This window comes from Ambystoma mexicanum, chromosome 9 (genome assembly GCF_040938575.1).
Source record: "Ambystoma mexicanum isolate Mex_15411 chromosome 9, UKY_AmexF1_1, whole genome shotgun sequence".
In the NCBI taxonomy this organism is placed as follows: Eukaryota; Metazoa; Chordata; class Amphibia; order Caudata; family Ambystomatidae; genus Ambystoma; species Ambystoma mexicanum.
In genome coordinates, this window is record NC_090931.1 from 230,296,549 (window position 1) to 230,314,456 (window position 17,908).

The window sequence follows — 17,908 nt, forward strand, 5'->3', positions numbered from 1 at the left end:
TTAGCTTCCATGTAAGGCATAACACCGCTTCAACAATGAATTATTTTCAATTTCATGAAGAAAGAAGCTCTGGCTCTCCTGATTGGGGCCTGCATCCTCCTCCACGATAGACATGTTTGGTAACTTTTTCGACCCCCCGGGCTTGGAGGGGAAATAAGCATTAATTGTACCACTCACCCCATCCTGATTCGCTGGTACAAGATCTGATTGTTCAAGATTCCCCAGTATATTTGCTCTCAATGAGGCATTCCCCTTTTCACCAGTGTTCAGGTGGGGGGGGTGCTTTTGCAGATCTAAAGTCGTACACCTTGGAATTGTGTGTGAGGGTTTAGAGTGCCCCTGGGCTTTCATCAGCATTTTCAACAGTTTTCAGCAGCAGGTGGTCATTCCCCAAACATAGATGCCAAATTCAGAATAAATGGACACACCCCAGTAGGGAATGAGGCCAGGAGATAGATTGCAAGTTGAACAAAGTTTATATCAGGTAAAAGATGCACGCAGCGGTCTCTGTTGCACTGCGAGCTCTCTGCCAAACAATACATGAACAGTACCTCATAAAGCAAAAAGACATCATGACCGAGGTCATTACATACAGTGGAAAATAACAACGTTCATTGGTGGACTCCTATGGCCCAGTATGTAACAATAAACAGTGTCAGTCTCCAATTGGTTTCTGTGACTGGGGCAGTCTGTGGGCACGTGAGTCAGCTGGGCTCATCTTCGCAGGGTGCAGGTCAGGCTGGGTCCATAAGATATAACTGTTCTAGCTAATCTAAACTACACAATAATTATTGGCATGCAAAGAGTAATGCTGAGCCTAAAACTTGTACCAGAAGGAGGGGTCCCCTATAAATCGTAGGCAAACATATTCACATTCTAACCCAGCCTTTATGGGGGCAGTGGTGCAGTGGCCCTTCTCCCCAGGTGCCTTATCTGGGGGGTTTTGATCTGTGATTCATTCAGCCTAGTGCCACATGGTTCAAATGAACGGATTGATGGGTGTTGGTCTAAAGGAGAATATATGATCACGCAGGATTAGGTATATGGGGGCAATTTAGGGTGGTCCGTGGGCAAAGGTTTTTCAAACAGTTAAATGAACGAAGAGCAGTGGGGCAAAAGGTTGTGCAGGCAGTAATTTCTTAAGGTGGAGATCGAAGGATCAGGTGCACGTTTGTGGAGACGGAAGAGTACAGTAGTCAAGATTCCTCCCTGTCACACACAGGGCAAAGAGCTCAGAGGAAGAGAAAGAATAACGTTTCTGTTTGCACCTATTTGCGCCTAGGCTTCTGTGAGAAAAGGGCTGGCGTGGCGCAGACAGGTGAAGAGGTGATGGGGGTATCAGTGCTGGCTGTGCGTGGCACTGGACGATGGGAGAGAAGGCTTTTCAGAAATCAATGTACGGCCTGGTAAAAAGATGGAGTCTGGTATGGCACAAAATGGTGTTTATGTGTGTCATCCAACGGCTTCCTTCCGCTGTCAGAGGAAAGACAAGGGGGGACATCTCCCCGCAATGGGATGAGCAATTGAGTCCTTTCATGCAGAATGTACATGAGGGGGGGGCAAAAAGACTCTTCCTCCCTTACATACCCCAAGAAAAGGCTCTGCCACTAATGCAGTGTTGTATTGAAGTGTGGCCCGGTACTCAAAATCTCCACAAATCTCACCTTGTGCCCGGAGCAGGTTGAGTGCCACCTCGTACTTGCTTTGGCAGTAGAGAGTCTTGTACTGCAAAAGAGGGAGGAAAGGGAAAAAAAGGTGGTTCACCACCCTCACTGTTCCCCAAGCAGACCACAAACAGACCACTTTTGAAAACCACTTCCGAACTCTACGGCGCGGATAATATGGAAACTGCTGCATGAGGATCCTCCCAGGATTCAAGGACACTGCCAAAAGACTCACCAGGTCACCACAAACAGACCACTTTCGTGAACTACTTCTGCATTATTATTAGGGATCACCATGTATTACAAAAGGCGTACTGTTATTTTACTGAATGAAAAGTTATAGAATTAAATGTTCACAAACCATAAATAACGAAGAAAATATACATTTGTTTTCTTTTTGCCCCCCCAGTTCCCTGTTTCCCCCTCATATTCATACTCATGTCCAGAGGGTTCTTAGTGGGGTAGAAGGAGAGGCATATATGAAATTTGTGGTGTGGTTGGGTGCAGGCCATTTTGCTGCAATGTGTTTGACTGAAACACTTGAGAGTATGTTATTTAAAGGGGAAAGCCCAAGATCTGATAGACTGCCGCACTTGCAAGGGTAAAAGAGGAAAAACGGTACAACGTCCTTTCATTGCGGGATGTTTTTTCGCTGATTTTTATGCCGTGATTTTTTTTCCTAAAAAAAAAATCTCATTTTTTGGGGGCGTTAGTAAATTATATATATGGGGTGTGGGTGTTTGGGAATAAATACAAATGAAAGAAAACGGGGGGCTTGAGGGGGTGGGAAATGCCCAAAAATGATTAAAATAAAATTTGATGCTTTTTTTGTAAAAAAAAAAAAATCACGGTAAAAAACTCAGTGAAAAAAACATCCCGCGGTGAAATTACATGGAACCAGAAAAACGTAGTCCATGCTGGATTAGTGGAATTGAGATAACCGCTAGGCCTGTTCCAGCCACATGTGAGGGATTTGTGTGTATAGTGAAAGGTAGTATGGGATCTTATAGGGTAGTCAGTTAGTATTAAAGAGAGGAGAGTAGGCCTTACAAGACAGAAAAAACCTTGCCCTTTCTGCACTCCTATCACTGAACTTTAGCAGACAGGTCCCATTGCACTTTCTCACATCACTGTTGTAAATCCAGCTCTCCAGATATCTCAAACAGATGCATTGTATCCCAAGGAACTGGGAATTGGCAGATGAAGGCAAGGAGCAATATGCAAACTCTATCAATCGCCTTAAAGTATATGAAAAGGGTTTTGGGGAGCAAGGAATGTTTTCTCAGAGAAAGGGTTGCTTGAAATAGGAGGACCCCAGGCACCCACTTCACCGTCCTTAGTATGTTGGTTGGCAGGCTAACTGCTGCTTCCAAACTCACTCTAGCATATTAAAGTGCTGTGCTCAGTGGGCCTGTGGGGACTTTTGCCTGTTAGTGCAACAAACAGCATTTGTCAAGCATTTGTCATGTGATCGGGGCAAGCCAGAATCCCTAGTAATTTTTCCGAGAGGCATACTCTGGTATCTCCCACAAACCTCAAAGTCCTCTCACACAGTCTGTACACCCACTGACCAAAATTAATATTTCTCCCTTGCCCTCAGCCTCCACACTCAGACTTTGAGGCAGTTCCATAACTTTAGCTTCGGGCTGATGCTGAAGCCCTGCACAGGGATCTTCACTGTGTAATGAGAATCAGGAAAGATAAAAAGAGGTGTGTGTTCCTCAAAGTACCCTCACAAAGTTGGGGGTAGCACCGTTTGGCCTAATGGGTATGTGATGGCTGGTTTTGAGGCAATTTATGTTTATTTGTTTTTTTTCTTCATTTGGCTCTTTATTATCATGTGGATATTGTGAGAAACCAGAAGGTACTCTCACATCTACTCACTAGGGTTACTCTGTTCAGGTGGCATGGGAATGGGCATCGCTTTTGGATCCCGACTGTGGGGGTGGACAAACGAAGGAAGAAACATCTGGATGGAAGGTCCTTGGGGATTGGGGAGAGGGTACCTGAAGGTGAGACATGGTATCCCCCTTCACTAACTGACCTTCCTGACCTTCCCTCAGTTTCCATGGGATATTGTCAGTCTTATTCAATTTTTCCCTATAATTTCCCACCCAAGTACTGAGAAGAGGAAGAGGCAGCTAAGAGTAGTGCACACTTCCTATTGCAAACACCACTTGTACTGGGACAAAGAAGAGGGGCCTGGAGGCATCCAATAATGACGATCAGGCATGTCACACTAACAGGATTTCAGGCAATTGAGTGTAACTCACTCCACCTGCTGCCGGTTAAGAATGGAAAAGAGTATAAAAGGTGGCGCCCAGAAGCATACAAGAAGCAGCAGAAGGGAGAGAAGGAGAGAATTCAGCATGCTGGAACACCAAGAAGCCAAGACGCGAGCAATGATCCTGGGAGACCGGACAGAGGAAATGGGCAGTACTGGGAACCCTCGTATGTGAAGGTGGGCAGCAAGCCCTGCAGTATAGCAGAGGTGGAGCAGAGCACAGAAGCCGGTTTGTGCGTGCCGACATGCCCGATGAACTGGCAGTTTGGCTGCCCATACGGCAGAGCCGCTGAGAGGAGCTGTGTAGAGCCAGTAAGTGCCTGAAGACACTGGGGAGATTGTCTATGGTTTGTCAAAATCAACAATGTCTGAGGGAGAGAAAAATGAAAGTCATTCAAACGAAAATTACTTTTTTTTTTTCTCCGCTGACATTTCTGGCCATCTGCAATCCCCTACTTACCCTTTGGTGGCACACTTCGCTGTGTGCCGCCGACTCCTCAATTCCTCTGTGACGCCAGTGCTCTTCACTTACGTGCATGGGAACTGGCAACAAAGGGTCCTTTTTTAAACCTTCATTGTTTAGGTCACAGGGAACAACAACTCAACCCCTATTGAGATTATAGTGAACAAGGGTGCAGAGGACGCCCCTGCTCCCCTTGCTCACTATATTCAAATGGGATATTTATTCTAAATGTTCAAGTGTTCATAATTTTCGTTCAGCTGAAATTCGGATAAATATCCCATTTGGTTTTTCTCCAGTCAATTCTACAGATTCCCACTGGGGAGACTGGAGCGCTCCGAGTGACCGAAAGTAAGTAACGTTCCATGAACGCAAGTGAACGCTGCATTTATTAAATACTGAACTGCAAGAAAGTTGCTATTTGAGTGAGCACAAGTCAATGCTGCATCTATTGAAAACCAAACTGAAAGAAAGCTGCTATTTGATCAAACAACAATATGTGGAATGGTAAATGAACACCAACTCAAATAGACATTTCAAACAGCACACAGAAATATAAACATAACTAAAAATATTTAAGAACCACTAAGCAACAGCTTTAGGCAGATTCATGGATGCGCGACCTGTGATGGGTGGACAGTGTGGTCTCACAACTGCACCCAGACCAGAAAATCTGCTAATGTGAAAGTTACCAATATCAAGAATCAAGCCAAAGACAAAGTATAGAGTTACTGGTTGTGTGACCTGTGATGGGTCGACCGTGTGGTCCGACAACAGCGCCTAGACCAGGAAACCCTGAATGGTGAACAAACCGAAAAGAAATGTGAAACTATTGGTGAAGCAAACCTAAAGGTGGATCAAGTGGACCCTGTATTTTCTTTTGAACTTTGAACAGATGAACCCAACTTGAGTGCTAAGTTGAAGTCTTGGGGAAGGGAGTACCAGGACATCGGTTTTCTGTGAACTATGATACATTTGAACTTGGGGTATGGAATCCCAAGACCTCCTCTTTGTATGAATTGCGATACATTTGAACCTGGAGAATGTAATTTCAGAACTTGACCAAATACTATTGAAGTGAATCTCTAGTGGAACTGTACTGATCTGGAAAAGGGGAATTCAAGAAGAACTCAAGCTGAAAGTAGCTTAAACTTTACTTTTGAACAGTTATATTCTGCTAACTAGATTCACCCACTAGATTTACTTATAGTTGTGAGGACAAGCGTAGATTTGGGCACAGTCAGACTCTTATTTGGGACTTCTAGATAAAGATGTTCCTTAGTTTCTTTCAGCAAATACCTGATACTTATATACAAGCCAAAACTATTGACTTTGCCATATTTCTTTTTTTTTTTAAACAGGGCTTCAGTGAAGGACAAGCAGAGTGCTTATAAGTCAGGCAGCTGTAGGCAGATCTGGTTAGACATTATTATTACTCTAGTAGCTCGTTTATGGCTCCAATGAAGTAATTAACTCTCAGAAGATTGCTTTGAGAAACCACTGGCAGGCACTTCCAGTGCAAAGTTTGATGGTGAGGCTTGATTAAAGCTAGTTCAAAGAATTCCCACAACGGGGTGTTTTGGGCGGGGAGGGGCAGGAACTGGGTGGGAATGGACATAGGGATTAGCATGACAATGGGCAAATGGGTGCGGAAATAACCAACAACTTACAAGATGTGTGTACCTCCTCATATGCCATTTCTCATATATGTACTCTAGTACAATAGTTGCTGCTAATTATGTTAGCCCAGACTAAAAAAGGTTGTGCCTTGTGGTTCCTTTAATTTATTGGAGAACCAAGTACATTCCTTTACAAGGGATCAGAAAGCAGAGAGAACTTCGTTTTGCAGTTTAAAGTTAGGGCTTGGACGTAAACAGATTCATCTATAATACATATTGGCCGCCCAATAAGGACTAACCGTGTGGGCAAAGATCTTCCCATCGGAGTCAGGGGTAAAATGGTTCTCCCCTTCAATAATTGAACAGACAGGCTAATATCAATGGGTGTGAAGGGACCATTTTGTCATAACTGATCTCTAATTTTCCATCCATCACTTTTTCATCTTTATTGCTCTACAATGAATGCTCTATATCACGCCATATTAATAGAGGTGTTTACCTGTGGAAGAGCTCCTTTTCCAGATCGCTCAGGTTTGAGTGGTCTCGGTTATTCGACATCAATTGGATGAAAGCCTCACACGGCACATTTTCAGGTTTAACGCAGTAGAAAAATTCTCCATCCCGCCGGTCGAGGTACTCGCACAATTCCTTTGTTGTGTTTATGTGAAAACCGCACTCGGTGTGAACGTCGCGTGTCAGATTTTTGAAGGTGCCAGTGAAACGAATATATTTATAGCCTTCATTTCTTGCTCTCCAGAGGGCTGAAACACCCTCGCTAGAATAAAACAACATCAAGGATACGCTAACCCTTCCCTCCCAAAAAAGGGTAAAATTGACATTGTATGTTCCATTGTTGAAATCCTCAATTTTTCCCGAAGCCCCTGCTCTGAGTTCGGGTGAGTAGATTCTGGCCCTCAAGAAGTCACCTCCATGTTCCTTTCGATTGCCCAGATGATCGAACATGTCGAGTCGAATGATTAATTGATCCCCCGTGCAGTACTCATTCTTTGGGTCTTTAATGGTGGCCAGGCTATTTACAGGGCTGGTTGTGTGGTTGAAATGACGGAAAGTGACTTTGGTCACTTGTGCTTCTATTTGGTTGAACACCTCAATAACTTCAAGCTCAGACTCACTCAGGCTAGGTCTGGAGGTGGCAGCTGCATCAAAAGCCCTAAAACAGGAAACCTCAAAAGAAAGATTTAATTAAAAACATTGAATATTATTATTCTTTTATTGTTTGGTTTATATAAACCTTTCACAATTTAAAAAATGTTCATACAAAATTTCAAAATATTTGCTTACTAAATTTTGCATATTTACAACCACTAAAATTTTTCACATAAATTCACATGCTTCTAATCTCTAAAACTTTAACAAATCACACTATACAAACAGATCTTCACTTAAAATAGAATAAAAGCATTCATACTTGATTCCATGCTTTCATGGCATCTATTTACAGATCATACAGTTCTTCATTTAGATACTACTTTTTTTACAAACTATTGAGTACTAATTAAGATCCAGCTAAGCAGTTGCCCCATCCTATAGTTCATTCTAGTGAACATATGGTATTTAAAAATGACAACACTTTCAAATTCAATGCTATTGAACTACCATGTAGCATATCATGCCATAATTTCTCTCTGTTAACGTGCGAGGTATCACTTACAAATCTCGAGAAGCATTCAATTCTTGATACATTTAGATTGGTACATTCCAACAACAGATGTAACAGTGATTCTTTCATCTTTGTGTCTTTGCAAAATCTGCATCCAGTAGAGCCCATAGCATTTAAACCTCTTATTACTAGTATTTCGTTACAGTTCATAACATTAAAACGAAAGCGCATCATCCTGTTTCTGAACAACTTGGAGGGGTATTTTAACAGATAATTCTGTGGCTTTGGACACCATTTCCAAAAAGATACCACGTGTGCATATAATTTCGAATTCAACAGTATGATATTGTTCTCTACCCAGTCAAACGCTTTTACTGTGTCTTTTACTTTTGTTGGTTTACTTATCAATGATTGAAATGACATACCCACACCTACCAGCGTTTTGAGACATGACTCATTTAAGGCCACCATAAATTTGCTCTTCTTATCTACGTGCATGTAATAGTACAGGGAATCATTTTTTGCCGTAAGACATTTTCTCATGAGTTTTTTAATCTTCATGATGCAGGCCAAAGAGGTTAAGCCCAACTCACCCCGAATCATCTCAAATGGTATGCACACAGGTATAAAGAATAGTATTTTGCGCCATATTGTAGCTTCGACCTGTTTCAAGAAGTTTACCATAGAATCTGGTAGAAATTCCATCCCATAAGTTAGTATTCGGATAATTTTCAGCCTATAGAATTGTATACACGGTGCTATGGTAAACTTCCCGAATCTTCTTTCTACTGCTTTAATTTGCAACAAGGCTTTTTTTGCTTTCAGTAACAGTGTCTTTTTTTGCTATCTCATTTGAATAGGATTTATGTACAACATAGCCCAGGAATCTTAATAGCGTTTGGCTTTTTATTTACATACCACCGCAGAGCCACAAGTATTTCTCCTTTTTACACCCTACATGAAAGATGACTGTTTTACTTGGGTTCATTTTTAGTTTTCGTTCTGAGATGTATTCGCCAAAGTCATTTATTAGTCTTTGTAGCCCTATTTTGGAGCCATCAATCAGCAGAAAATCATCAGCATAGGTGATCCATCGTATTATAAGATCACCTATCTTTAGACCAATCAGTCCACTCTTATTTAGTTTTTTCCCAGCTTCAGTCACATATAGGTTAAATAAAGTGGCTGCGAGCCTGCAGCCTTGTTTTAGTCCATTTGAGGTGTTTATGATGTCAATTAGTAATCCCTTGTTATTTAACCTGACCCTCATCACTGTATCTGAGTATAGGTTGATGATAATATTTAGTAATCTGTTGTCGATCCCCAGTGACATTAGGGTTTTCCACAAAGTGGACCTATCCACTAGGTCAAAGGCTGACGTCAAGTCCATTGATGCTACATAAAGATTCTCAGACCTTTTGCCTTTCACCGTATTCAGCAAATGATGTAGTAAGAGCCCTCCTGCATCTGTACCAATGCTTCGTCTAAACCCAATCTGTCTCACATCTAAAACCGCTTTATCATTAATCCAGTTATTTAGTTTTTCTAACACAATGGATGTGAATATTTTAGATTCGATGTTCAGAAGGGTGCTAGGTCTATAATTGTGTGGGAACATCCTATCCACTTTTTTATATATCATTAAGACGCAAGACATTTTCCATGCCTCTGGGATTTTTTTTTATGACATATATCCTGAAACAATACTGTCATTAGTTTTGCCCATGTGAGTGAATCATTCTTCAGGTTAGCAAATGACAGCAAATTCGGGCCTGGTGTGGAAGTGCTCAGATTTTTTAATATGGTTCAGGATATTTAATTCTGTAGTAAAAACAGTGAATATTGTGGTTATCTGTTGGTTCATTTAAACTAAATTACATTTAATGTATTTGGGGGTAACTCTAATACATAGCTCAAACTGAAGCTGTAAGCCACTTGCAACCAAACATAACTATTGAAAACTGTTCAAGGATTAATGCATAAAACAATTAACATTACAAATAACACATTGTTACAGAGTGCTTATAAGTGTTAATTTTACCCAATTTAATGGTTACAGAATGAGAATGTGTCGGCTTTTTCCTCCCGTAAGTCTGCTCTGCACTCTTTTTGAAACCTTGTGAGGTATAACTCACTGCATGCTTATTGTGTGCTCGGCCATCGTTCTGTGTTGATAGTTGTACATTCCACTGTATTCTGTCCTTTTTCGAAAGCTGCTACACCTCGTTGGTGGCCTGGTACTCCTTGGAAAGGTGTGGAAAGACAATATACTTCGATCTAATCTGCCTTTTTGCTCACAGGGGTGGTCCCTTAGCATTGTTGTGTCCTGTACTCTGTGAGCAATCAGATGACCTATCTTTGGTACCAACATGGGTTACCTAGATAACCTCAATCTGCTGCTTGCAGCCCAAAAGGCATGCTGCCTAGCCAACGTGGATAAATATCTCTCCTTGAGATTAGACCTCCCAGTTGCCCTGCCTTTAGCCAATTCTATTCTCGTACGCAAGGATGACTGCCCACAAGAGTTTTGCTATGAACAAATTCATTAAGGACCTACGTACAGAAGCGCCCTTCCCTTTAGATAATCATGGATCTCCTCTGCCTCTCTTGGCTCTGTCGTCCAGTAGATTACCTCTCACTAAGAGTGACTTTCAGCCACTAAATACAGTTAACAATTCATGCATTCTACCCCTGCCTCGCAGTTTAGACTTTGAGACGAATGATAAATCTTTCCCTCTACATCAGTCAGAGGTAACCTTGCATATTACCCCTGCCAAGACTGCCCACACCAATAAGGGCAACACAAATTTGTCAGCCACATCTGATCTGGACCCTCCTTTTATCCTTACTGACACCTTTAATAACGTTATACCCTCCATGCTGAATCGTGTGGCATCGGTTAGGCGTAAGCCGGTTAGAGATAATCCATCTCACCAGAAATGGTTCACACCGGATCTGTGCCAAATGAAAATTCAGAAACATCAGGCGGAGACTAAATGGCTTAAATGTCCTTCAGTAGATAATAAAGCTCAGTAGAAAATCTTAGATAAAGACTACAGGATAGCTATTATTGAAGCTAAAAATAAATTCTATAACAAACAAATAGAGGAAGCAAACAACAGTTCTAAAAAACGTTTTGAGATTTTAAAGTCCTTAGTGGAACCCAGCACTCTTTCCATCGCTATAGCTCCCACGGACCAAGTCTGTGTTGATATACAGACTGCCTTCGAAGCCCAGGTGGACAAGGTGCAGGATAAAATCATAGCTAAACATTTGGCTGATAAACATCTGCCTCTCTGTCCTCCTCCTTTTCCTCTGACCCTTGAATCAGAGCAGATGTTTAGCTTCGCTCCTGTCTCTCTTGCCGACATGAGCTACCCTCTTTATCAAGCGCCCCTCTCAGTGCCCAGAGAACACCATTCCAACTAACTTTTTCTTGGACTACAAAGATATCTTTGCACTCTTTTTGATAAGATTTGTCAACTCCTATTTTACCAATAATCAAGTCCCTGATTCCATTAAGAAAGCCACTATCACCCCTCTTGTTAATAAACAAGGACTGGACCCATCGACCCTGGTAACCTGCGCCCCATCTCCAACTGTCATTTTCTCCTCAAGGTGCTTGATAAATGAGCTACTAACCAACTACAAACCTTCGTTGAGAAGACTAACATCCTGAATACAAGAGTCTGGTTTTAGACCGCTCTACGGTACCAAGAACGCTCTATTTGATCTACAGACGCACATGTTGAGATTCTCAGATGTAGGACGCTCTGGCATGCTGGTTCTGCTTGATTTGTCAGGTGATTTTGATCTTCTTGACCATGACCAACTCCTGCTTGCCTTAGAGAAACATGGTTGCTGCACTCCTGACTCAATTCTATGGGTGAGATAATTTCTCCAGAATCTTACTTCTCGCGTACGTTGGGGTGAGGCCGCTTCTCCCTCTTCCCCCATTTACTGTGGGGTCCCTCAGGGAGCATGCATGTCCCCCCTACTTTTCAACCTTTATATTCAACCTTCCTGTTACCTATTGGATGAGCTTGGAGAGTATTTCTCGAACTATCTTGATAAGGCTTAGTTGTCGTCCTGCCTGCGGCGGTGCCTGACGTCCGTGGGGGAGTGGATGAACCGCAACTGGCTGAAGGTGAATGGAGACAAGACAGAAGTGCTGGTGGTGGGTTCACCTCTTGATCCTTCACTTTGGGGGTCTTCTTTCTGGCCTTCCTCTTTGGGTTCTCTTCCTGCCCCGGCTGATACATTGAGGAATTTGGGTGCAATAGTCTCTGCCTCACTTTCCATGGAATCACAAGTCGCCGCTGTTTGCAAAGGGGGACACTTTCATCTCAGAATTCTGAGGAAGGTACTCCTGCTGATACCTTCTCACTTACATCCACCTGTAGTTGCTGCCCTTGTACTTAGTCGCTCAGACTATTGTAACTCACCATACTTGTCCCAGCCAAAAGGGCTTAATACAGCAGCTCCAATGCCTCCAGAATATAGCTGCTCGGGTGGCCACTGGCTCCCCCCTATAGGGCCCATATATCACCTGTGCTTCGTTCTCTGCACTGGCTGCCGGTTAATAAGCGTATTGCTTTCAAGGCCCTCTGCCTAGTACACTGCCCTGCTTGAGCAACATGCTGAATATCTCTGCGAAGTTCACCCACTATCTTCCCAGGGAGCCTTTACATTCTGCTGCGGCAGGCCTACTTGTTGCACCTTTATTTTGTCGCTCCCACACTGGTGAGTGAGCTTTCTCTGTTGCTCGACCATGGAATAGTCTTCCGCTGGCCCTCAGTAAATCTCTAAATCATTTTACGTTCAGGAAGTCGTTGAAAACCTTCTGTTTTAGGACTGTGACTGTACTTGATTCTTCTGATTCCTCTCTCTCTCTCTGTTCAGCACAATGATGCCCTCTGGCACTTAATAAGTTAACATAACATAACATGCTGATGAAAACCAGCTAGTTCTTAAGTTATCAGGGGACTATGCCAATGATGCTGTTTATCGTCAGACCATCTATTTTCGTGTTGAGACCTGGATGAGTTACAACTGGATGCGTCGGATTGGAGATAAGACTGAGCTACTGGTTTTTGGCAACAAGCATGCTTGAGCAAAACTATACCCCTGCTACCAATCATTCTCCATCCACGGCTGTCCAAACCCTCTCTCACAGAGTGTAAAAACTCTGGGCTTCTGTCTCGACCCTCTGCTTAGTGCAGACGATTTTATCAACCAGACAGTAAAAAATGTTATTATCACCTTTGGCTGCTGAAAAACATATGTCCCTTTCTGTCGGCATCTAGCTGCTCCGCAGTGGCCCATGCGGTTTTGATGTCAAGATTGGACTATGACAATGCATTATTAATTGGGGCCAACAAGAAAAACATCCATGCCTTCCAGCCTCTTCAAAATGATGCAGTTCACATTATCATGAAGAAAGCTGCAAGAGATCATATCTCTGATAGCCAGCGAGATCTCCATTGGCTACCTGTGGCCTCCTGGCTGGAAATTAAGGCTACCTATCTAGTCCATAGAGCTTTTCATGGTACTGTCCCAGTCTATACTAAAGAATGGGGGTCCTTTTATGAGGAAACGGGGATGCTGCACTCCTCTGCTGTGACGCTGGTCAACATCCCTAAATTCGCTCTTTCCGGTTGTCTTGGCAGATCCTTCCCCATTAAGGCCATAACAAGCTAGAATGCCTTGCCTTTGGAGCACAGGCTGGTAAAGGAATACAATCCCTTTTCACCGGAAATTGAAAACTGCGCACTTCAACTAATGCTCTGCTTTTCTGAAATAGAAACCCTTCCGCTTCTGTTCCTCTTGCCCACGCTGATCACCTGTCCCGTCTTTTTTTTGTTGCCGTTTCCTATGTTTGTGTGCCCTGATGCCGGCGGGCTTTGGCACCTTACAAATAAATAAATAAAATAAATAAACAAGCCATGACAATGCCAACAGTTTGAGCTTTTCTGTATGCATGGGAACGCCACTTACCAGGCACAGCTCTAGTGGTATTAACTGGCCATTGATGGTAGCAGGCGAAACATGATGCGAGTACTTGGGAATCCAATCGCAGTGCTTGGCAAGCGCCTAATACTTATACACAAGCCAAAACTGTTGGCTTTGCAAATGCTTGTTAACAGGACTGCAGTGAAAGGCATGCAAAGTGCCAAAATAGAGTGGCTGAATGCAGACCTGGTTAAGAAATGTTTATTAAACCAGAAGCAGGGTTGATAGTAATGCTCGACTGAAGCGAGCTCAAAGTTGGAAATGGCCATAATGAATTCACTGATTAATCTTGTAATCTTTCATTAGTTGGGCAAATAACCAACAATCTACAAGCTGTGTGTCCTTCCTCATATGCCATTTCTCCCTATCTGCAGTATAATGCAATAGTTTTGGCTTAATAACCCAAACTAAACAGAGAGACTGCACAGGGAGGCTGGAGGCCACACATGTTCCACTGACTTCACAGGAGATTGCAGGTGGTACACACTAAGGAGTGTAGAGGACAGAGACGAAATGGCACGACTGTGGTCAAGGGAGTATCCATGTCACAGGAGAAAGCAATTTCAGTAAAATCAGTCTACTTTGGAAAGGTAGACTGCAGGGGTGCATATTCCGAAGGGCAATTTGAATGAAATGGAAATGGAGACTACAGGTTAGGAATAGACTGGAGATAAAATATGATAACTGCTGCGGGGGAAAAGAGACTTTCGTAAGGAAGAGATAGACCACATGGGTAAAGAGGACAGACTGCAGAAATTACCTGGAGGGGTGTTAGGGAGAATTCCCAAGAATGTGCTAAATTTCCCTTACCTTTTGAGACCCCCAGCAACTTTGCTGGATTTCTAGGATTTTAATATTTTACCTGGAAAGAGTGTGAGCCTTTTTTTCCCACTCTTTCATGTATTTTGATGTGTGTTTTACTTTTCTGTTCTTTGGTTAATGAGTTTTAAAACGACTTCATAGGCATCATCTTTTTCTGGTGTGTCACACAGCACCTTAAGTGCAGTGGCACAGGGATGTCTTTCAGACTTCCCAATATTTAAATACCTTCTCTGGGACTGACTACTGTCTCCCAGAGCATGTCAAGTTAAATTGACTTTACTAGTCTTTTTAAATTTACAGACCCAGCACACACTATCTTCCTATGGAGTGCTGGAGGGGTTGCCTAGCATCCCCCGAGTCTAAACACTCATATAACAGTCAAATGTTACCTTGCCCTCTTGAAATGGCTGGTGGCAGTGGTTTAGAGCAAACTACTATGATTTGTTTCCGACCGTGAACACTGGTAGCTAAAAATCGAGTCAGCCATGTTTTTCAATATGGCGCCCAAGTCCTATCTGTAAAAACAGACTTTGGTCATCTTTTTTTGCCGTTTCTTTTAGGAAAGGTCCTTCTTGTGTTTAACTCTGCGTGACAAACGAGGTTTGGTCCCTTTGTTCGTTATGCTTTGGCTGGCTTCAGTGCTGAAGCCCTCCTCTGGCGCCTGAGTGTGAAGACGAGCTGAAGGAAGACGACTGCTGCAACTCCTCGTCCACCGGTGAAACCCTGCTGCAGGTTTGAATTGCCTGAAACTCCCTCGACAGAGAAGCCCTTCACCAACGACTTCTTCCCTTGAGTTTGGTGGGAACAACCAACTTGCAAGTCACCTGGACACCGTCTCTATACTGGTCGAATTTTCTTCAGAGTGCTGTTGAAAACCAGATAGCCAGTGAGAAGGATACCAGTTTGTGGTCTTTAAGACACTCGCACCTTAAACCAATGCTTTGCCAAGCTTGTGGCCTCTTCCGTGGGCAGTGCAGGAACCTCCCGACGTCCCCCTTCTTGTCCCCATGACTGGAGCTCAGGAACAGCGAGATCTCCAGGAACTGCCAGGAACAACTGCCTAAGCAACGGCTCTTCTTCACTTAAAAAGCGTGGTCAGGAAATCATTTATGCCGCGGTGAAAGTTTGTGAAACTTTCCCAACTTTGAAGGCTTGCCCTTCCCTAAACCGACATAACTTTTTGTCTGACCAACTACTTCTAAAAACCGTGGCAAAGACTTCACTGTTTACTACTAGAACTGTGCTATCCTATCCAAGACTCTGAACCATTTACTTTTGCTCAGGCCTAGTGAATTGAATTGCTGGTTGTAGTGAACTGAAACTATTTGCCCTACCTCTGAATGTATTGGTGCTTTTGATTCTTTTAACCTTGTCTTTTAACCCCTTTTTAAAGTAACTGAAGTGCCATTGTGCTCCCACTTCAGGGGAGCTGAACTTGTTCAGAAACTGATTGGTTGTGTATTGTATATTAGATTGTGATATTCAGCTGTTTCTTATTAGTGGAATGTTTTCCAACTGACTGTGTAAATAAAAGTATATTCTTTTACCAAGAAACCTTGAGTAAGTGTTTGTTTGAACTACTGTGATTGCAAGTCCTTTGTGTAACATCTTGTACTCCTCGCAACTCTTTCTTGAGTTAAGTCTGGGTGCTCAGCCACTGCTACCACATAGCTTTGTAGTACAGGCTTTTACCAAAGGTGAGATTGTGCTTACACCTGTAGTCTTAATTGTGTGTAGTGTTCCCGAAGGGTACTGCATGTAATTCTGCCTAACACCGGTGTGCAGTGGTGAGGATAAAGTATAGTTGTTACATAGAGAGTGCTGCTCTTACATTTGTTCAAATAACCCTCACAATGCTAAGCACCACCAGAAAAGCAATTGTTTTATCATGTCTGATAGGGATGGCTACAGACAGGAGATCCTCGTTATTTTAACAGTGGATCAGCTGAGAGAAATGTGTAAAGCTATGAACCTCACTGTTAAAGGCAAAAATAATGAATTGATAGAAAAGTTGTTGGAATGTCGAAGTCAAAGAAATAGGTCTACTGTACCTACTTCTGATGAACATGTGGAAAATGATGATGAGGATGATAATGTTTCAGAGTCACTCTCAGATGTTATTGATGAGTTAGATGAGGTAGAGGAGTCTCAAGATGTAAGCCCACTTCACCTATACCTGCTCTTAGGCCTCAATATTTCGCCACAGGGGCCCTACAAGGTCCAATTATGAGTCCAGAGTTTGTCTTTCTTGAGAAGATGAGACTTGAGTTAGAATTAAAAAGAATCCAAGCACAAACTGAAAGTAAACATCAAGAAGTTAAACTAAGGGAAATGGAATTGCAACATGCTCTTGAAATGAAGAAATTGTCTCTTGAGAATGGTTCTTTCCCACAGTCTTATAGGTCTTCCAGTCCTAAGAGGCCTTGCATGCCCAAAGATGCAGTAAGTATGTATGGGGTTAAGCTTGATATTTTTGATAGGTTGGCAATTCTAGAATATAACCATGCGATTCAGAACATTACAGGGAATCAGCTGATTCCTTGGCTTTTTTCTAGGATACCCCCAGTTGCATCTGATGTTGTAATGGAGATGGGAGAAGTTGATAGAATGGAGTATGAAAGTGTGAAATGAGCATTGATAGCTATGTTTGGGAACACTCCTTCCCAGTATCTTAAGAGGTATTGAACCCTCAAAAAGCATGATGGTACCCCTTGGGCTACCTGGGTGAGTGAATGTTTGAAAAGATGGTTGGGTTAAGGGTTACAGAGTTAACACTTAGGAAGGTATGAGAAATCTGTTTATGTTGGAATCTATTTATGAGGCCTGCTCTCCTGAGCTGACACAGCACTTGGCTGACTAAGGAAATTGATCCAAAGAAGTTGCGAAGGCTGCTGGCTTGTGAGTTGCCAACAGGGCTACTCACAAGGATTCTGGGGCAACTCAGAAGAAGGATTAGTGAAAGCAGCACAAGAAAGATAAAGATAATTCTAATACCTCCAATCCAAAAGAGGGCCACAAACATAACAAGGATAAGCCACAAGGGAAACCGAATCAGGCTAGTGTAACCAATGGTGCTAAACCAGAGGTGGGTCTGGCCAAACCCCCATTCATAACGACATTTGGAAAATGTTATGCGTGTGGGGCAACTGACCATGTGAAAGGGGATCCCAGGTGTAAGGGTAAACCTTCAGGGATCCACACTGTCTGCTTAGCCTTCTCCACAGAGGAAGAAGTTCAAATGACAAGTGGAAACTTTACCTACTGGCTGAGGAGCTCATGAAAGTCTCAGCCAGTGTTTCTTTAGTGTCCCTGGGTCAGTGGGAACAATATAACTTAGATGTCTACAATTCAATTCCAGACAATATTAAAGAGTATTACAAAGAGAGTGTTCTTGTGAATGGTCGGGAGACCCCTGCCATCAGAGAC

At 42.8% G+C, this 17,908-nt stretch overlaps 1 protein-coding gene across 1 annotated transcript in view; it reads right to left on the reverse strand.

Moving 5' to 3' along the window:
* LOC138487896 (NXPE family member 1-like) overlaps nucleotides 1-17,908 on the reverse strand; it is a 397,077-nt gene that overhangs the window by 204,204 nt on the left and 174,965 nt on the right. Inside the window, exon 3 of the mRNA XM_069614521.1 lies at nucleotides 6,527-7,212. Within this exon, the coding sequence (XP_069470622.1) occupies nucleotides 6,527-7,212 (686 nt within the window). The remainder of the gene's footprint in view (nucleotides 1-6,526; nucleotides 7,213-17,908) is intronic.